This window comes from Panthera leo, chromosome D4, assembly GCF_018350215.1.
Source record: "Panthera leo isolate Ple1 chromosome D4, P.leo_Ple1_pat1.1, whole genome shotgun sequence".
Classification (NCBI taxonomy): domain Eukaryota; kingdom Metazoa; phylum Chordata; class Mammalia; order Carnivora; family Felidae; genus Panthera; species Panthera leo.
Genome location: NC_056691.1, coordinates 32,620,091 through 32,642,397, shown reverse-complemented (window position 1 = coordinate 32,642,397; position 22,307 = coordinate 32,620,091). Strand labels below are relative to the sequence as shown.

The 22,307-nt window shown below is 39.7% G+C and overlaps 1 protein-coding gene and 1 pseudogene across 3 annotated transcripts in view; one reads left to right on the top strand and one right to left on the bottom strand.

Annotated features, from left to right (window-relative positions):
- The window catches only part of KDM4C (lysine demethylase 4C), a 432,720-nt gene that overhangs the window by 60,852 nt on the left and 349,561 nt on the right, over nt 1-22,307 (bottom strand). For all 3 annotated transcript variants that reach the window (XM_042914120.1, XM_042914121.1, XM_042914122.1), the window contains one exon: nt 4,090-4,275. In XM_042914120.1, the coding sequence (XP_042770054.1) occupies nt 4,090-4,275 (186 nt within the window). The remainder of the gene's footprint in view (nt 1-4,089; nt 4,276-22,307) is intronic.
- On the top strand, nt 8,501-8,617 carry LOC122205691 (annotated as a pseudogene).

Sequence of the window (22,307 nt, the reverse complement as noted above, 5' to 3'; positions counted from 1 at the left end):
TATCCATCAATTGATGAATGGATAAAGAAGATGTGTACACACACACACACACACACACACACCATTGAATATTACTCAGACATCAAAAAGAATGAAATCTTGTCATTTGCAAGGATGTTGATGGAGCTAGAGTGTATTATGCTAAGCAAAAGATGTCAGAGAAAGACAAATACTATATGGTTTCACTCATATGTTGAATTTAAGAAACAAATGGATGAATATATGGGAGGGATAAAAGAGAGAGGTAAACTAACCATGGAGGGAGGTGGGTGGGGGTTGGGTTAAATGAGTGATGGGTATTAAGGAGGGCACTTGTTACAAGAAACACTGGGTGTTGTATATAAGTGATGAATTATTGAATTATACTCCTAAGTCCAAATACAAAATTGAAAAATAACAAAAAACAAAAACAAAAAAGGCCTTATTCACTGCAATGAACTAATATATAAAGTGCCAGTGATTTTAGTGTTTCTACACTGCATGTATGGAATATTCTAATCCAACATGAAGGTTTATTGAAGTAAGTTGCCTCAAAAAAAAAAAAAAGATCTGTGCATACCATCTTTCTCACATCCATTACTCTCCATTACTCAGGTGTCTCTTCCATTGGACACCTGTCTAGTTTACTCAGGTGTAAGGAGACAGACCCTATGGTAGTTGTACTTTGCAGGAAGTATATAATTTATGAGTAGTTCATTGTTTGCTTTGGAGAAGGAATATGTTCAAGGATGCCAGTTTCAAAACCATTTTACTATTTATTGTGTTCTTTGGTTTTTCCTTTTCCTTATCAAACATTTGTGCAAGATCTACATAAGTAGGTTAGGAATACATCCAATGGAAACTTCTGAAATATAGCCAGAAAATAGGTCACACTAAATCATAGCAAAGGTGGGTGGTCAAGTACCACAACACTACAACAGAAACACATGTGCAGACACAGACACACACACACACACACACACACACGAATGAAATCTTACATTTGAAAGACAGCAGGTGCCAGTCAAAAAGTATGCTCGACAAAAACACTGAAAAATATATACTAAACTTTAGATTAAAATAACTGGGATTAGCTATGCACTTTATATAATGTATTCATAGCTTTAAGACTTTGTAAGCTGCCTATTTTTTCAAATACCACCTTTTCAATTAAAAGGGTGCTTACTTCTAATGGAAGAATTCATTATAATAAATCAGATGAGATTTTTGCACTCTTATCTAGAGTGATTTTATGCTCAAAAGCTCAATAACATTGAAAAAACTATTATATTTAAAACATTTCTGGCATTAAAGGAAGAGTAAAGTTGCCTTAAAACAGTCCTTTTTGGTTCAAACAGCAAATAATTGGGAGAAAAAAATAAAGGAAACAAAAACCCTAAAATGAGTAAAAATGTAGACTCTATTGAAGGAACTGCAGCTTTATACTTCATTTCACTGAAACTAAATAGGCATCCTCTGTTCTGTAGAATGACTGGATTAGGCTGCCAAGTTAGCCTGAATTTTATTTACAGTTTTCACTGCTATGATTCAGCAATTGTCCATTACTCTCAAATAATCAAGGTATGGTGGAAAATATAGCCACATTATGGTTCCAGCTCTTGAGAGCACAACTCCTGGCATACGCAATTTACACAAAGAGAAATACTGGAATGAATTTGAACTTTTGTATGCTTGAAAACTATTCAATATAGTTTTCAAATATATATTCAATTTCAAACTATATTCAATATAGTTTCAAAGCATATTCAATATAAACAGGGACAATTCACAACGCTCTGAACCAAATTACCAGATTCCATGAATTCCTTCTGGTTAGTTGTCAAACATTTTGGGGAAGAATCCATACTTGAAGTCCAAATGAAGAATAAGGGATAAGTAATAGCTACCAGAAATATATTTTGGAAATGTAGTATTCACAGTACTTCCTGCCAGAGAACTTCTCAAGGCAATTTAGAAATGCTAAAATGTTATCTTCATAAGGAAAAACTCATTTAATGTAAATTATATGATATTTTACTCACATTTGACAAAGTGTACCAAACTTAAAGTCAATCTATAGAGGAGAGTAGATGTTCTTTTTGGTCATCATTTATGAAACAAACAGTAATATAAACATGACTGAACCACACATCACAGTTAAGAGGAATGAAGTCCTGATTAAACATCTGGATCTCTTTAATAGCAACTTCAATATAATCATCAGTAACCACAGAGCTTTGGAATATTAGAATAAGAATGTGTGATCCCAAGCAAAGCTTTAGATGAACACCTCTAGCTCCATTCAGGGTTTGGAGTTGGGAATTCAACAAATAATAGAGCATGAGCTGAAAAAGCACTGACATTCCAGCACCTGTTGCTCATTAACTGAATCCACTTGGACAAGGAATTATACCTTTTGGCACTTAGGTTTCTTATCCTTGAAGCAGGGATAATACTACTCATGTGGCCTCATTCACATAGAATTGTAACACCAAAGCCAGCAGCAGCACAGCAGTAGTAAAAGAGAAAGTAATAATATGGCTTTCATTTTCTGAGTGTTTATTCTGTGCCATGGACTAAAAACAACATGGTGAGCATAGGCATGCCATCATTTGTAGACAAGGACGCTGAGGCTTAGAGGGCAAAACTTGCACAAGGTTGCATATGTGCTGCTGGCAGAATCCAAGTGTGAACACAAACTACTCTGACTCTGGAGGTCATGATCTGATTCACATCTCAAATGCATTCCCATGTGTCATCTAATGAGGTATTGATGGTACACTGTAAATGGCAAAGCACCACAGTAATGCAATGTGTTATTACTGCCATTTTTTTAAGTTTTTAAAAAGTATTTTCTTCTAAATATATAATACTATTGTTAGCAAGAGCCCATTAATTCAAGAAATTAAGGAAAAAGCATGAATGAATATGCAACTTGTCACCTAAAACATGGAAAATAAGTTTAAAATAGAGGTGACGGTGGTGTCATTTCGTACATTTGTGCATTCACACACATCCGCACAGTCTCAACCTGCAAACATCAAGTATCTCTCAAGATGCCAATGGAAGTTGCTGGAATCATTAAAAATCCAGGAGATTTGTTGTGTATGGGTCATGACTCCCCAAGTCCATACTGACACCCTGGCAGTCTGTTCACAGAAGGTTATTAGAGACATAGGACAAGCATGTTAGGCTGCAAATAGTCAGTGGCCAAGCCTCCCAGGGATAACAAAGGGCAGCAAGTTAGCAAAGCTGAAGCTTTAGCCTCCTTGTTGGCAGCAAAAAACAATTACAGTGAACTGGAAAAGTAACAAAGGCATATCAACCATCTCCACACTGTCCTAGTTTTTCTAAGCACTTAAAACAGACAAAAGATTCCATTTACCAAGGACAGGTAAACTAATTTATAGTTAAATTCACACGCTATTTACTTGCAAACACTCTTTTCCCAGAAATAGGTTCAGTCCTGAGTGAAATAGAAAAAAACAGAAAAAAAGTGACCTCTATACTTCCCTTCTACATTTCTGCTTTTCTGAAATTGTCCTCATTCCTCCTAGGGCCTCCACATGCTATACCTAGCTGATCCCATCACAGACAACAAGGACCCAAATGTTTATGACCACCTCCATTCTCCCTTTACTGTGTTACTGCTCTTTGTTTCTTCCAGAAGAGATGAAATAAAACCCAAAGGCCAGAATGTACAGGTACATGGATTGAACACTGCATGTTTTCAAGTGGTACTTTCACATCATTCCCTTCTCAGAAGTGATCTCACCTTCATCCTGATATGTGCAGTGCACAATCTATACAGCCATACTCAGTAGACCTACATACAGATCCAAAATCAGAACAGGCATAAAGAATTTTATTCATTCATCTGTTCATTCACTTATTCAACTCAATAAATAATTATTGTATCTAGCATGTGCCAGACACTGATGGGTCCTGGACAAATACAAGTAAATAATAATGTACAATCCCTGCCCTCAAGGAACTCACAGTCTAGACATGTCAACAATAAGTAACATTACAGGGTAGAGCATGCTAGCCATGGGACAGGAGGGAATTCTTATGCAGTCCTGGCATCAGGGAAGGAAAGGAGGGCCTTACCACATTTGGGTTGACCTTATGTCGAAAGCATGTGATGTTCACCACGTATGGCCAATCATCAGGCTCCATCAGCACCCCAGCAGCATGAGCACATGTGACATGGAAGGAGGCTGGGCAACGGCCATAGGAACACTGGATGCAGGCTCCAGAGACCTTCTTGACCCGGTGTCTGCAGAAGATGCATTTCTGTAGGGTGAAAATGAAGAATATCAATTCAAACTCTGTAACTCAGCTTATTTCCACACTTCAGAGAATAATAGCTATTAGAGATGCAGAAAACTGATTACATCAACAAGTCCTGGCCCTCCAGGGGCCCTAGTGGTGAGAGCAACTGTGAAAATATAAGTCATGTACTTCTAATGAAACGCACTGCTATGGTCACATACTACCAAACACATGTTGAAACATCTGTGGTTAAGAAAGCCAAAGCCTTTTGCATATGCTTCTCCAGGCACAGTGAGGAAAAGCCCCCAGGGTGCTCCTATAAATCACCCATGAATGCTTAAGTTACCTCCCTTTTACCTCCTGCATGGCAGGACTTTTGGTACATCAAGAGATAGAATATGGGTTTGGAATACAGGTACCTACTCTCCTAAGTTAGATGAAGTCTTCAGAAATATCCAAAATAGCACACAGATGGTCTAATTTTTCTATTTACAAGGAACTGTGTTAAATGGTCCAATGTGGAAAATCGGGGCTCAAGTGCTTAATAATACACATCTGAACCCTACATGACTGACACAAAAATATGCTTCCCAAAGTAAGAAAGTTGAAAATCACCCCAAAGGGCATGATTTTGTTGAGTATTCATAGCTGACTATGCCTGAAGAGAGAATGAAAACAAAAACAGTAATCTAAAAACTACCACAGTCTAAAAATTAAATCACATACAGTTGGCCCTAGACATTATTAGTATATTTGTTATGAAAGATGAGAAAAATCAAACAGCTTCACTATATGTACAATTAGTAAATACTTAAGGACTAGAAACAGTGGGTGTAGAATAAGGTTTAGAAAGCAGAAGAAACAGAATGATCTAAAAGCTTGACTTTTCATTCCTATGGATAAAAAGGGTCTGCAATCTGATCAAATGCTGGTGTGCTCTTTTATAGGAACATTTTCCTTCCTGGGACAGGAATGGTACTTAAACTCAATGTCTTTTGGGGATTGTAATATTTTATCACAGACCTTAAGAATCAATGTGCACTTAACTTTTCACTCTTCTTTGCCTTCACATCCGATCAGCAACTTCAGTCTTACGGATTCTGTACCTTAATCTTGCTCTGATCTCTCTCTATCCATCTGTATCAACTGCCACTGCCTCTGCTCATGGTACCCAGCATAGGAGTGTCCTCCTAATCAGTCTTTTATTTCATTCCACTTCAATCGTCCTCCCTAGGAAGAGGCCAGTGATCTCTTTACAACATAAATCTAAGGTCAGCCCCCTGCTTAAATGTCCTTCAATGGCTTCTCCTTATCTCCAAAATATTCCAGAAAAAAAGGAACAGCATGAGATGGAAGAGGAAACCTTAGAAAAGGCCCTTATGGTCCATATGAGCAGTCTTATTTCTCACTAGTCCCCATAGGGGCTCTACACTTCAGGCATTTATCTGATCTCCCTATACATCTAGATTCAATATACAATGAAGCATTTTTAAAGTGGGGGTTAAGAATGTGGCTTAGCTGATTTAAAAACTACATACAAACACACAGAACTGAAACAAGATCCATTACAATCTGAATAAAAGCATTATTTAATATCTTGATGTCTTGGCAATTCTTGTTATCAGTTTCAATACATTCTTGGTAATTCTTGGTAGTATTTTTTTTAATACTTATTTTTGAGAGAGTAAGGGGGAGAGGGAGACAGAGAAAGAGTGAAAGAGAGAGAGAGAGAGAAAGAGAGAGAGAGAGGAGGGGAGAGGCAGAGAGATACAGGGAGACACAGAATCCGAAGCAGGCTCCAGGCTCTGAGCTGTCAGCACAGAGCCCAATGCAGGGCTCAAAATCACAAACTGTGAGATCATGACCTAAGCTGAAGTCGGACACTTAACCGACTGAGTCACCCAGATGCCCTGTTATTTTGGAATCTTTTTGCCAATTCCAATCTTTTGAAATGTGATGGCAGATATAACAGCAAAAATTCATAACAGGAGCCCTAGGCATAATCAATCTTTTAAGAGCCTAATCATACTACCTAGATGTCAGCGTTTGAGTAAGTTCAGATAATGACAGATATGAAAGCAGAAACTGTTTCTTATTTTCCTAATTAAATAGGATTTTTTAAGAGTAGGAAAGAGTATTGTGTTTAGCTAATTAATGAATTGGTAACTCCAGCCTCTTCCATCATTAGCTTCCTCATTAAACAGAGACCTTCCAGAAAAGGTGAAGGAGGAGTGCATGGGTGGCTCAGTCGAGCATCTGACTCTCGATTTCAGTTCAGGTCATAATCCCAGGGTCATGGGACCAAGCCCCATGTCAGGCTCTGTACTGAATGTGGAGCCTGCTTGGGACTCTCTCTCTCCCTCCCTCTGCTCCTCCCCCCACTTGCACACATGCACACACAATCTTTCTCTCTCTCTCAAAAAGTTTTTTAGGGGCACCTAAGTGGCTCAGTCAGGTGAGCATCAAACTTCACCTCAGGTCATGATCTCACAGTTCATTATTTTGAGCCTTCATTGGGCTCTCTGCTGACAGCATGGAGCCTGCTTTGGATTCTACTTTGGATCCTCTGTCTCCCTCTCTCTCTGCCCCTCCTCTGCTCTCTATCTCTCTCTCTCTCTCTCAAAAAAAAAAAAGAAAAAATAAAAAAAAAAGAAATAAAAAGTTGTTTTTTTTTTTTTTTTTTAAAGGCAAAGGAAACAGAGATAATACACTTAATCCCAGTGAGGATTCAATCCTTGGAATCCAATAAGGGAAGGGCCCTCTTTTCCCCAGAGGCAGTCATCTCTAAGGATACAACTTTATCCTTTGCAAAATCAATCTAACTTCAGACTAGTATAATTTGATGCTTTGGAAGATGTTTATTCATAGAGTTGGAAAGTTTGACTTAAACATCAAGCAGGTTCTTGAGATAAATACATAAAACCAAGTAGGGGAGCCATTCTGTATCTTACAGTATAGCCTAAGTTACATTTCCAAACCCCATTTTCACTTGCTGACTACTAAACCAGTTTTTCTGTACCCTGGATGAAATGTCTATGGCAATCTGACACCTATACAATGTCTTAGCTACAGAATTTAATTCAGCAGGGCAAAGACAAGGACAAATAGATACTTCTTAAGAAATGTTACAATGGAATAAGCACTATGAAAGAAGTAGAGACAAAGTGCTATGTGGAACCAGAATGACTGTGCAATGAGTCATGCTTGGAGGCAAGACAGGGAAGAAGGCCTTCAGGAAACACATTGCTGATTGGATCAAGATGGTAGAGTCAGCCTGTGTTACAAACTTCCCAGCTTCAACCCCTAAGTAAAGATAAAGGAAAAAGAGTGAAACCCTAATAGTACTGACTATCAAGAAAAGGTGTAACTAACCCCAGGGAGCAAATCCCCAGAAAACAGTAGATATCTCTGAGGAGACAGTTCTGGTAAGGCCAGTGCCAAGAGTGGAAGCAAACACCTAAAAGACAAGCTACCCACTGTCAGACCAGCCCATGGCCCATCCTGCCCCAATTATCATCAGCAGGTGAGGTCATCTTATCTGATCTGAATCCGAGTCCTGTGATCTGACCCATCATTCACCAACAAGACAAGTAGATTTTCATTTGGGCTGAGAAAAGAAAAAGTACACCCACGATGTGCAACCAAAATACAATCAGACATTTTAAAAACCAGAAACATTTGAAGGAAAACAAAAATAAATGAGAGGTGCTATGATTATTACCAAATAGAAGAATATCTGACCTAAGGAGTCAGGTAAGTGAAAGCAGATGAGTTTAAAAGAGGTACAGTATAGATTATGATACAGATTCCAAAATATATCCCATCAATTAAAAAAAAAATGAACAACTACATAGCTCTAAGACATTCAAAATATCATTGTTAAAAAGAATCAAGATGGAGTGCCTGGGTGACGCAGTAGGTTAAGCGTCCAACTCTTGATTTCAGTTCAGGTCATGATCTCACGGTTTATGGTTCAAGCCCCACGTCAGGCTCCACACTGACAGCACAGAGCCTGCTTGGAATTCTCTCTCCCTCTCTCTCTCTGCCCCTCCCCTACTCATGCTCACGCTCTCTCTCTCTCAAAATAAATAAACATTAAGAAAAAGAAGAATCAAGGCCCGTGGCAGAGGGCGGCGGCAGGCAGGCAGACAGGCAGGCAGTCTGGCCGGTGCATGGGTGAAGCGCGGCACCCGCTGGGCTTGGGACTCGTGGAGCAGGCTCTTGAGGCGCCCAGCTGCAGCCGCTGGCATGGCCATACCACCCTGAACGCGCCAGATGTCGTCTGATCTCGGAAGCTAAGCAGGGTCAGGCCTGGTTAGTACTTGGATGGGAGACCACTTGGGAATACCAGGTGCTGTAGGCTTTTGCCTTTGGCCTCCTTGACCTCTCCTTTGGCGCCCGCCGGCGCCCCCCCCCCCCCCCCCCCCCCCCCCCCCCCCCCCCCCGTCCCTCCTCTGTCCTCTCTCCCCAGAGAGGGCGGCTCCTGGGGCCAAACACACCCCAGCCACTGCTCCCTCAGCCCCTCCCGGGCCAGCAAAGCGGCCTGGCCAGGCCCCACCCCGCCCAGCCGGCACACCCCACCGCACTTCACAAGGGGCACGCTCCCCGCTCCCCGCACCCAGCCAAATCGCACTGAGCGGCTGGAAGCCACACCCAAGCTTTGCACCTTTCCGGCACCCGAACGGAGGGGGGGTGCGGTGCGGGCGGGGCCGGGGGTTGGCGCCTGGGGGCTGGAGGGTGGGGGCTGAGTGGGTGGATAAAAAAAAAAAAAAAAAAAAGAGAGAAGAAAATGAAAAAGAAGAATCAAGATGTATTGTATTACATCCCAAATTAGCAACTGGAAGATGGAGCCTATAGAAGAGAGAAGAAAATATCAAAATAAGTAAAATAGAACACAAATGCTAACCAGTTTCGTAAAATCCAGATATTCTATTATCTTTCCAAAAGGCATTTAGAGGAATAAAAACAGACAAAATAACAGAAAGTTTTTCCAGACCTGAAAAAAAAGCCCAACAGGTAGAATCAAGTAAAAAACAACAACAACAACAACAACAAAAACAAAAACAAAAACAAAAAAACAAAAGAAAAGAAAAAAGAATCACCTAAACACATATTAGACTTCAAAATAAAAAGAGAAAATCCCAAAATCTTCCAGAAAAGAAAAGAGAAAAATAAGATTACCATCAGATCTCTAATTTGCAAAAGTGAATGTTAAAAGACAATGAAGCAATGTCTTTGGTTTCTGGAAGAAAATTAAATTTGGTCTATATTCAGCCTAGTTATCATTCAAATGTGAGGGCAAACATAGGAATTTTTCCTTTTTCTTTCATAAACAAGGATCAGAAGTAAGTGTGAAGAACAACCAAAATGCTAAATATGTAGATAAGTCTAAATTAATATTGACTTTATGCACAATAATAGTAATGACTTCTGGGTTTCAAATATAGAGAACATGAACAGATGACAACTAAAGTGTATAAGAAACGGTAAAAGTGACATTTAAAATGTTCTAAGGTTCTTGAGTTGTTTGGGACAAGGGTGAAAGTACCAATTAACTTATAGTGTGAAAAATGAAACAGAATAAGGAAAAATAATAAATTCAAACAAAGGCATGAAAGGAAGGAAACAAGCAGCACAGACAGGAGTAAAGGGAAAGCATATTGTAATCTGGCAGAATTGAACTCAAATATGCCAGTTTGTTATGTGTAAACAGACTAAACTTTATAGACCATGGGTAGCAAACTTTTTCTTACAGTGCCAGATAATAAATATTTTAGGCTTGTGTAGTATATAGTCCCAATTGCAACCACTCAATTCTGCCATTGTAGCACAAAAGCAGCCATGGATAATCTGCAAATGATGAGTGTCATTGTGTTCCAGTAAAACTTTATATACAACAATAAACACACACCTTAGTTTGCTGACCCCTGCTTTGGCCATAGGCACATATGTGAAGATAGTAGGCTGAGAAATGATAGAGTTAGTATTTAAGAGTAGCCACTCTAGCAGCAAGAGGGATCAAGGTGGAAAAACCGTTAGGAAGCCACAGAAAAACTGAGGCACAGGATAATGAGGCCTTGGGCTCGGGAAACAGCTATTAGGAGAAAGGTAAACTTAAGAGTTTTTTACTCTTGTTACCCTTTGTTGATAGAGGTTCTAGGTGTTCCTCTAAATAGAGCTCCACACTTAAGATCAGGGTTGAACACACCAGCATTCTTCTCGAAGCTAGAACAAGCAATCCTAAAATTCACATGGAACCACAAAAGGCCCCAAATAGCCAAAGTAATTTTGAAGAAGACCAAAGCAGGAGGCATCACAATCTCAGACTTTAGCCTCTACTACAAAGCTGTTTATCATCAAGACAGCATGGTATTGGCACAAAAACAGACACATAGACCAAGGGAATAGAATAGAAACCCCAGGACTAGACCCACAAACGTATGGCCAACTAATCTTTGACAAAGCAGAAAAGAATATCCAATGGAAAAAAGACAGTCTCTTTAACAAATGGTGCTGGGAGAACCAGACAGCAACATGCAGAAGGTTGAAACTAGACCACTTTCTCACACCATTCACAAAAATAAACTCAAAATGGATAAAGGACCTGAATGTGAGACAGGAAACCATCAAAACCCTAGAGGAGAAAGCAGGAAAAGACCTCTCTGACCTCAGCCGTAGCAATCTCTTACTCGGCACATCCCCAAAGGCAAGGGAATTAAAAGCAAAAATGAACTATTGGCACCTCATGAAGATAAAAAGCTTCTGCACAGCAAAGGAAACAACCAACAAAACTAAAAGGCAACCAACGGAATGGGAAAAGATACTTGCAAATGACATATTGGACAAAGGGCTAGTATCCAAAATCTGTAAAGAGCTCACCAAACTCCACACCCGAAAAACAAATAACCCAGTGAAGAAATGGGCAGAAAACATGAATAAACACTTGTCTAAAGAAGATATCCGGATGGCCAACAGGCACATGAAAAGATGCTCAACGTCGATCCTCATCAGGGAAATACAAGTCAAAACCACACTCAGATATCACCTCACGCCAGTCAGAGTGGCCGAAATGAACAAATCAGGAGACTATAGATGCTGGAGAGGATGTGGAGAAACGGGAACCCTCTTGCACTGTTGGTGGGAATGCAAACTGGTGCAGCCACTCTGGAAAACAGTGTGGGGGTTCCTCAAAAATTTTAAAATAGACCTACCCTATGACCCAGCAATAGCACTGCTAGGAATTTACCCAAGGGATACAGGAGTACTGATGCATAGGGGCACTTGTACCCCAATGTTTATAGCAGCACTCTCAACGATAGCCAAATTATGGAAAGAGCCTAAATGTCCGTCAACTGATGAACAGATAAAGAAATTGTGGTTTATATACACAATGGAGTACTACGTGGCAATGAGAAAGAATGAAATATGGCTCTTTGTAGCAACGTGGATGGAAGTGGAGAGTGTTATGCTAAGTGAAATAAGCCATACAGAGAAAGACAGATACCATATGTTTTCACTCTTAGGTGGATCCTGAGAAACTTAACAGGAACATATGGGGGAGGGGAAGGAAAAAAACAAAAGAGAGAGAGAGGTTAGAGTGGGAGAGGGCCAAAGCATAAGAGACTCTTAAAAACTGAGAACAAACTGAGGGCTGATGGGGGGTGGGAGGGAGAGGAGGGTGGGTGATGGGTATTGAAGAGGGCATCTTTTGGGATGAGCACTGGGTGTTGTATGGAAACCAATTTGACAATAAATTCCATATATTTAAAAAAAAAAAGATTAGGGTTGAACAGTCTGTCCCCTGGGGGAAAGATCCTCACTAGCAGTGGATGGGGTAGAGGCAAAAGTAATTCTAGAGGGACAGGGATAGAAGGGAGCTTATGAATGGCAAGGCAAGATTATCAGACATTTGAAAGCAGAAAAGATTCAGAAAGACAGGGCCATTCTTCCTGCAGGTCTCAGAGGTGTCAGTGTCCCTCTGGGAAAGGGATGAGGAAGCAACTGGTGGATGACAATTAATGAAGGAGATTTGAGAAGTCAAATAAGGCAGCCCAGAGGACCACTGTTTTTGGTGCTTTAGAACAAAGTTGAGGAGGGGCTGCCCTCCAGGCAGGCCAACCACAGCAGGAAAATGCTAGCACAGATGACACTAGAGAGATTTTAAAGTGTCCTTTTCCTTGAGAGGACGCTTGGGATGTAACAGCTACTCAGTGAAGGTTTGCTCAATTAAACTGAATCCAAACAAGTAGATTAGGATGAAGCTATGGACCTGCTCACCTTTTTCCTTAACAGTAAAAAAAAAAAAAAAAAAAAAAAAGGCCTTCATTATAGAACTATGCCACAGGGACATTAGAGCAGGTCACAGGGAGACCTGCTTAACACAGATTGCTGGATCCACCCCCAGAGCTTCAGTGTGTCTGGCTAGGGCCACCAAATTTGCATTTCTAACAAGTTCCCAGTGGTGCTGATGTTGCTGATCCAGGGATCACACTTTGAGAACCATGGGTTGAGGGTTAAAGGGTTAAATGATGTTGATTATTCTGAGCCTCTTAGGATAAGGCAATTCAGGAAGTACAATGATTTTTCATCTATTCTTCTGTGTCAAGGACTTAGAGAATCCTCGGGCGAGTATGATTTATAGAGCACTGTACTTTCTTGGGGGACTGGATTTCCATACTTATTCCAATGGCATAGGCCATTAAGGCTCCTAATGGATTGAGGAATTAATGAAGTATCTGGCAATGAAGCTTTGTGTATCATTAGATTCCTTGAGCACAAAGGGCAACAAGAAATGATGAGCTGTGAAGGAGTTGGAAGTTCAAAGCACATCCATTGCCTTTTTTTTCCCCTTTTAATATGATTTGTAGTATGATTTTATTGTTGTTTTGCCAATTTAGTGATTGTTTTTCCTTTCCTTATATAGGCAGGTAATTTCCAAACAGGCACAAATGTTTTTTAATTAGTGTTTCCCTATCAGACAACTAACAAGCTAATGATAATGATATAGTAGCTAATTCCCTTTTCCTTTTGCTCTCCAAAGATGCTTTTTCCAAGCACTACACAGACTCACACCACTCACACCACGCAGAACTGTCTGACCTCAGTCATCTAAGCATGTTACAAACAGAAGACACTATGAAATGGTACAGTAAAACTCAATTCTGAATACTCATGCATCAGCTCATAAGTCCTTTGTCTCCCCACCCTCCTCACGAAAAGTTATTTCTACACTTCAAGTTCAGAGCATTAAAATATATGGTTCATGATGTCAAGTGTGTTGCATTAAATCTTTATTTATGATATGTATCAGAAGCCATTTATCTCATTGCTTTTTGTTCAGTGAGATTCACCATGCAAAAAAATGAGAAGCTAAGAAAAAGTCAAGAAGCAGGATAAAGAGGAAAGGGCAGAGGAATGAGCTCAGTCAGGCCAAGAAACACAGCTAGAAAAATGGGCAGAGGTGGTAGGGATCAGATCAAAGTCTGCACTTACTCAAAACAAGGCTAAAGAGTCATTGTTGACCCTGAGAAATTTAAAGAAGCACAGAAGAATTCTAGAACTGGAAAGGCCATAGTAGTTCACACATAAACTGACAAATTAACAAATGACTCTTGAAAAGTACTATGTCAACAGCCCAGTCACACTTTTTATTTTAGATCAGAAGATACACCACAGAGAAGCTCATCAAATAGGAATCCGTCTGGAAGCACCTTTTAACCCCAGCACCAGAACACTGACTGCACACAGCAGGTGTATAATAAATACACACTGATTAAATGAATTATTGTTTCCTTATTATAGATCATGTGTTAATCCATTCTTTCGGCCATTTCAATACTTATTAAATATCTTCCATATAAAAGGTACTTTGCTAAATGTGAAAGGAGATATAAAAGTGAAAAAGATATAATCTGTGTATTTAAGGAGCTCAATCTGGCATACAAAAATAGCTGTAACAAAAGCTTTGCAGTGGTCATCACAATAAGCAAGATGAAGTGCTACTGGATTTGGAAGGAGAGAGGGCTGGAGAACCAAGGTGAGGCCAACATGTGGCCTCAGTTGGTCACTTCCCCCGCCCCCAGCACTTCTACCATCCTTCTCTCACTGAGGGGAAAGACAGGATGACCTTCATGACAGCCATTTGAGGGACACCACATACAGGACAAGACAGCAGGTATGATTCTGCTTGAATGGCTCAGGTCATGTGGCAGCAGAGCTCAGGCAAGTGACCTGTGCACCTCTCTGAACTGAGGGCACAAGTCACCAAGTCCAGGCACTGTCAGGTCAGTTCCATCAGGCTGGCTCTAGAGAACTTGTAATAAAGTAAAAATGGGATTTCTCCAAAGCCAGAAGTTTCCTATAACTAATTTCTTGGAGTTTAGAGACAACGTGCAGTGCTTTCTTACCAGGTCAGACACTGCCTTGGAGAGTGTTGGGGACGTTCTGTACATCAACCGAGCCTGCAGCAGCAGGGATACAGGGTTTGCCACATGGTTCAGAGAAGCTGCCAGCAGGGTTTTAGAAAACTAGGGAGGCTAGCAAAAGCAGGTGGTGCTCACCTTGGAAGGACCAGCAGGTGTTAGCCAGTGCATGTGCAGTAGCATGGGAAAGAGGAAGGACATTCTAGATAGATGTAACAAAGCTCAGAGATGGAAAAACAGGCAAAACTAACTGAAGTGTGAGCAAAGCGAAGGGATGAAAGGCTGGAAAGGCAAGATCTCAGAAGGTCTTAGACGGTACCTGACACAAACCTCACCTTCTCTTGCCAAGATGAGAGACTGAGGAAGGTTTAGTAGTGTTGGTTTATTTTAGATGGAAAACAGAACTGCTATTTTATTAGTTTTCTGAGTGACTTAGGTTTAAACCCAGGCAACCAAGCAATTCCCAAACCAGCCCATCCAGAAAATCAGAACAACCTTTGGCTAAGAATGCTTGTTGCTCAGGTATGTCTCTTTGCTTGTCCGTCTTTTGCTTCTCAGGGGTTGGACAAATTCTACTCATCTTCTTACCAAAGGCACCTGGCACAGTTTACAAAGTATCTGGGAAGTATGCTGACCAAAGACCACACTTCTGCCTTCCCTACACAGACAGGATTTCAATAGTATTTGGAAGCCCGCACTGGGAAGTCAGAGAGATGTGGTTTTGACTCTAGTTCTGCACAGGTACAACACAAGGGCAAGTCACGGGAGGGGTGGGGGAAAGGGGCCTGAACACACATAAGTGAAGAGAAGGTCCTGGGGGAAACAGGCTAGCCTCTGAATGCTTCCTGCCCTTCTTTCCTATCCTCCCTCAACATAAAACAGTTTCCCCTCTGCACTTACTACCTGGGCTGCACAGAAAAACCCAGACATAAAAGCAGCATTTGCAAATAAATTAAAGGCAACATCACAATCTCTTGCTGAAATAGGCACTTCACTGATAGTATATAGCAGCATTTGCTGAATCACAAAATAGGCAATGTTATCTATGTTGGGAAAAATCAATCACTTATCATTTCTACTTCTCTAACAGCCTGTTTGGATTCCACCCTTCATTTCAAGTTTATTTCAAATTTAAAGGGCAAAGGGGGCATACAATTACAGCATACAGAGAGCTTTAGAACAAATCTTATTCCGAGTACTTATTAAGTGTCACTAAACATCTTTCAGCCGATGGGAGGGAAAAGCAAGCCTCCTAAATCACAAAATAAACATTCTCTAAGTACTTTTGTATTTGCATTTTTATTTCTTTTTATGTTAATATTAAAGAGCACCTGTTTCCTAGAGGAAATTTCATTATTTGAAATTACTGTTTACAAGAGATCAAACAGGAATTCTTACTCCCCTTGAATAAAGCATTTAATTGAACTCAAAATTACTGAATTATTTACTTAATTTTTTTTTAAAACCCTCTATTCTTTTTGGTACAAGTAAGCCCTGCTAAAGTTACTGAGGGTGCTCTCCACCCATTTAATAAAAAACAACCCAGATTTGTAAATTACTTGTAACTTAGAAGGATTTCTAAACTCATTTTCTTTAGATCTCTCTGAATTAAGGTTGGAAATGATAATATTTTAATCATTTAATTCTCAGTGTTAAATTTAAAAAGAAACAATTTTCCTGTTTCACACAACTTTGGAAGGCTGGCTTACAAAGCTTTCTGCTGCTCCAAGGGCAGCCCCCACCCTCTGCCCCTGGCCAAAGAAACTTTATTTATTATGAATATCAGATATGATTTGCTATTGGCATTATCAAATCAAGGACCATAAAACATTTTCTATTTATTTCTGGCCTTGAGCCTGACGTTCTAAAGATATTTGACCAAAAAATAAATAAATCAAAGACAGAGACCGTAGCAGTATTTGTTTTGAGACAGTGCAAACATCCAATACCATGAAAGACTGCAGTATTGTTTTGTTCAATGTTTTGTTTTTTTTTTTAGAGAGGTGCGTATAGTTTCTTAAATCTCTGTTTTCTGTAGATTTATTGAAGTTTCTTAAATCTCTGTTTTCTGTAAATTTATTGCATTCATTGGTGAAATCTGGGTTGGAAGAGTAAAAACATTTCCCATTCGTCAGTCTGCAATGAGGGAACTAGGTTGTGTGAGTCAGGTTCTAAGCACCTCTCTCATATCCAACTTCCCACACGCGTTTTTTAGCAGTTTAAATGAACAATTATATACACTCCTACTGCATATGTTTATCTCAGTGAATGGTTCTTATTCAGGTGGTTGGGAAAAGGAAACATCCAGAAGCCTCATCAGTTTTCGCTGAAGGCTCTACAAGCTGCTGTCCTGGGACATGCTTCCTGCTTTGAGCACCAGAGCTGTCCCAAGACCCCTGCATACATCTGACCCTTATTAGAGACTGTCACTTATGAAGTACTTGGTCTGTGGCCTGCCCCAAACCCTTTGCCTCTTGTCCTTCGATTATGCCAGCCTTAGACCACATCGAGAAAATTTACGCTTACATTATAATGCCCTGGCAACGTATGCCCAAACAACCCTGAGGAAGCAGCGATGAAAAGCTATAAAGTTAATGCGGTGCAGATATGTCCCATGTGACTTTTCAGAGGAAGAACCTCTCCAGTAGAGACGACTGTGGTCCTGCAAAGAGCTGACTGAAGGTGTGAACAATCCAGAGCCTATCCTATCTTCTGCGGCCTCCATCCTACTGCCTTTCCTGTTCAGGTTTCTACAACAGTAGCTTCAGGAGAAAAATCACCAGTGAGCTTGAGGATTTATCTTCTAGATAAGACAAATTATCTTTCTCAGTTTCAGAAGTGGACAAAAGGCAGTAAAACAGGCTCTCGTCAAAGGTTTAGGACTGAATCCTAATGCTGTCCCCAATGAGGCCCTGAATTTGCATTACCAATCAGGGATATTACTTCTGGATTATTTAGGTAGACTTCCTTTGAAGAACAGTGAATGATCTATTCGTGGGTAATTTCTCCAAGCTTAGTTACCACACCGGTCAAGTAAAGATGACAGTAACAACTATCCCTCATGAGAGTGTTCTCAGTGTTAAAAGAAATGACATACATAAAAAGTTTTGTACAGTACCTAAGACACAATAAGAACTAAGCAATGCTGCCCCATCTGTTCCAAAACCTTAACACTCTCCAACACTAGCCCAACTCCTCACATTCTAGAAACCCTGAGCCTCTTCCTTCACCCAGGTAATAGAGATCATCAGGCATGAAATTCCCCACCTGTCCTGCCCTCCCCTCCACCTTCAGATCCACAATTTCAAAATATTTATACTCACAATTACTCAGAAATTAGGTAACGATGGCTTTGTCACATCTTGTTATTTAATGCTTTGGTAGTAAAGCATGTGTTACCATATCACAAGCTAATTTTAAAACTATTTTAATAAGTGCATTTAAATATAATTGTCTCCTATGTAATCCTGTATATTTTATTTTAAAAACTTAAAAACATTTTTCTGAAAAGAGATCCATAGGCTTTACTAAAAATACTGCCAAAGGAGTCCATGGAACAGAAGAGTTAAGAACTCCTGACACAGAACTATTAAAAATGTCCACAGTCACTACGGACACCGTGATTACAACCATGCACACAAATGAACAGAGACTTCAATGAAGAACATCATGTTTAGGTTAGTGGAATTCTGGGTTTTCTTTTTCTCCTCTAAGGTTGTTGCTTTATTGTTTTTACAATAATATAAAAAAAAAAAGGATAGGGCATAAACCATGATATCTTTAGACCTATTTTTTCCTCTCCTATCATTTCAGGATCAGAAGTAGCCAACTTACTCCCACAGTGAACCAAAGGCACCATGTACTACCCTCTGTTTCCCTGTCTTTGCAACTAGCCATGAACAGGTCACAAAAAGGTGTACAGCTGCAACAGAGGAGTAAGTCAATTCCAAAATTGCTGATTTTCTTCATGAAAATGATAATGCCTTATCTACATTGTATACAACATTTTTCTTTTGTGAAAAATTGGCTGATCTTCAAACTGATGTTAGACCAACCCAGCAATGAACTCTTCAGCCAAAGGGTGGGAACATTAACTTCTTTTAAAAGTTCATTTCAATTAAAAGTAAGTATTTTTTGGATGCTAGGCCACATCTTAATTATCCTTGGCATGGCTCTTATAATAAGCTTTTCATTCTCCCTCTATTTCTTAATGGATTTCTCAATATTTAAAAATTCCATTTCTGTGAGATCCTTCCAAACAGAACAGTGAATTACCCAAGCAGATGTGTGAAAGAACGTGTTCATACTTTAAGAGACATTTACTGCTTATACTATGGCTCGTTGGCAATCATAAAACTGAAGTGTGGTCTTCTATCATTCACATTACTTTTTTAAAAGATGAAGACAATCCAGTTTATCCTGGAATGCACACACTTCTATTTCTGTCATGTGTATGCTTGTGTAGAAAGAGAGTCCCTTCGCTCTCTCCATTCAACAAGAGTCCATCAAGCTTCAAGGTAGTAAAGTATAAACGGCTTTGGTCTAAGTGTATGTACACATATGTTTTAGTCCTACAACTTCAAGGCCAAAGTAGTACTTTTAAATGGTAAATTAAAAAGAAAAAACCTTTTTGTTTGGAATCCTCTTCACTGGCCCTGGTAAGATTAATGCAACTGAGGGAATAGAAGAGTTCAAGGCCTCGAGATTTTTTTTGTAATAAAGTAAGGGTTGGGGCTCATAATGCTTACTGGTATTTCAGCAATTTTCAGACTAATTCACACCACTTACCCCTACCTGCCAGACTAGAGGCACTGGTAGAGCCTAGAGTATGAGTTCCAGCTTTTCCACTAAGGAGGAGCACTCCTGGGCAAGCACCCCTGTGCCTGCGCCTCAGTTTCTCCAGCTATACTTGGCAGAATCACTGTAGGAATTAATGGGTACAGAAGTGCCCTCTAAACATAAAAGGTTACAAACACGGCCATTGTTACTATTTTCTTTAAAAGATGAGGGGGGAAAAAGAAATAGAATGTGATAATACGTCAGTTCTCTTCAGGGTGCCAAAGCAAAAGGCACCAGTGCTTGGGTATACAACACAAATGGGGCAGAAAATCAAGTTGCACTGTTTATCAGGGGAGTGTACCACCAAGGGACAAAAATGTGTGATTTTTAAACAAATCTTCACAAAGAGTGTAGCAGCATTTGCCGAACCTGTGCAGAGCCCAATGGTAAGACAAGCATCAACAACTCTTCTCAAACTAATCTGTAGCAAGTCTCCTTGATGGACCTGGCCTCACTCAATGTCATGTGATTTTTTTCCTGCCAAAATCTTCCCAGCTGTGAGCCGGTATGTTCATTCTTCAATCCTATCTTCCCATTTTGATGGCAAGTGTGATGACTACAGTTTAACTCTTTATCACCAGTGTACGTTTTTCAGATTTATTTTTATGAACCAGGAGGAGTGGGGAGAAATTTCCTTACCAGATTCAGGGTCTGCATCCAGAACACTGAAGTATTTACATTTTTTTCTGCTATAGCCACGTTTAGTAAACTAATTTTTAAAGCAGGGTCACTAAAAGCATGTATCTACCTATGTGCATCTATCACTTATCAAAATATAAGAAGCTAGATATTTGGGCTCACAGACTTGTGTTATAGTACAGACAGCATCTATTTCTACTTTCTTCTAGAAGGGAAAAACTCTATCAACGATTTCAAGTTTCTCAGTTAAACAAAACAAAACAACATCTACATTATTAGGGTGGAAAAATAGTCTATTCTACTACTAGACTTGTGAAAAGTTTGGCAAAATGTCACACAGTATTTTCCTATTTCTCTCAGGTGGATTCAGACCTCCACTCTGTATTAGGTTAAAGCCATTCCCATGAAAATGACAGACTATAAGTTTCCACTGAAAACCATCTTCTTCCCAGGGAACAAAGAGTCACCTGTTCAGGTCCACTTGAAATATTCATGAACTCAGCAGAGAATCAGATTAAAAACAGAGCCCCCAAGCAGTGGAGGCTTTTGGTTTTTCCACCAAGTTTTAGGCTTTTCGATGGTCTTTTCACAACTTGGCTCACCTGTTCATAAAATGGTTCTATGCCCTACCGGGATTATATATTATCTTGCTAATTTTTACCTAATGAAGAAGAACAGGATATACAATTAATTCTTCCCCTTGCAGGTAAAGTTTAGTTATCAGTAGCCATACATGAGAAATCATGTCAGTGGGTTGCTATGCCTACTACCTCTAAATGACATTGGAGTTACATTAGATATACATCACAGGAAACAAATTCTTACATGAGTCAAACCTATCGGTGGAAAGGGGATACACCACACACCCCAAAGTCATGTAAAAATGGTGCTGTTGTTTTGAATGGCCCACTACACTGCACCTTCTGTAAAAACGTTAAACAGCATCATAAAAAAAATCTAGTCCATTCCAAAGCCATCCCTTTATTTGATCACACCAGACACTAATGCAAAGGAAGCTTAACCCTTCTGAAAACATTTTAAGCCTGATCAAATTAAAAGCAGCACCAGAGGGATTATTATTATTTTTTTTTTTTAGCAAGAACCCACAAGCAATTTACTTGACTACAGGAAAAAATGCAAAGAAATCCTTTATCACAAAATAGCTTCTTAACTCTTTCCACCAATAAACCTTCCATCCATCCAAGAATGCCTATCCTCCCTGCTGATAACAAGCTGTGGAGATAAATATTTTATTCTTTTTCTATAAAACCCCAAATGATGTTTTCAAATAAAATAAAAATAAAACTACCACATGCCACTGTCAGAAATGGTCCTAGAAGAGGTAAATGTCATTTTAAAGGCTGTGTGTTAAAATATTTAGGAGAAAGAATGTACTTGTCAAAGTTCCCACAGAAAGCTCCAAAGAGGTTATAAGTGCATTTATCAAATTTTCATCTACCTTAAAGCTGACCTACTGGGGAAACCACAGAAAGCCTGGCCTTCTGTTATGAGGGAGCTGGAGGTTTAGAGCTCTGGGCAGTAACAGGGTCACAGTCAAGTACAAGATGAGGCTTGAGACAGATTCTGCAACGACTCCCAGGGAAGGCACCATCACTCGGTGGCAGACTTCAGCATCCTGCTTTAAGCCACGGTTCAAACTAAGGAAGTGAACCCATCTGATGGACCATCAACCTTCCTGGGGAGAATTCTGACCTCTCACATCAAACCTAGCAAAGAAGTACCAACCAAATATTAGCAAAAGAAAGGCCAAGCCAGCAAAATACAGGAAGGATTTTTTTTAAGTCTAATTTAAATAGCTTCCATACCCTACCCTTTGGGAATTATATTCAGTAACTTTTTTTTTAACAAGGAAAATTTGGTTTTAAGGAGCTTATGGGAACATTTAACTTAGACTGGAAAGGTTATTTGCTCAGTGTTAGGCTAAAAGCCAAAATCTACTTTTAGCCAGAGATGATTTTAATATTATACCTCACAAGAGTATTGTCATGTGAGCAGCCGGTGTGATAAGCAGTGTAGTAAAGTTATGACTTCCCCCAAAGACCCATTAAAATGTATTATTAAGTGGAAAAAAAGTTCAGAAAATCCAAAAGGAATCTGTCTGTACTATCTCAGAAACAGTAAAAATGGTCTCCA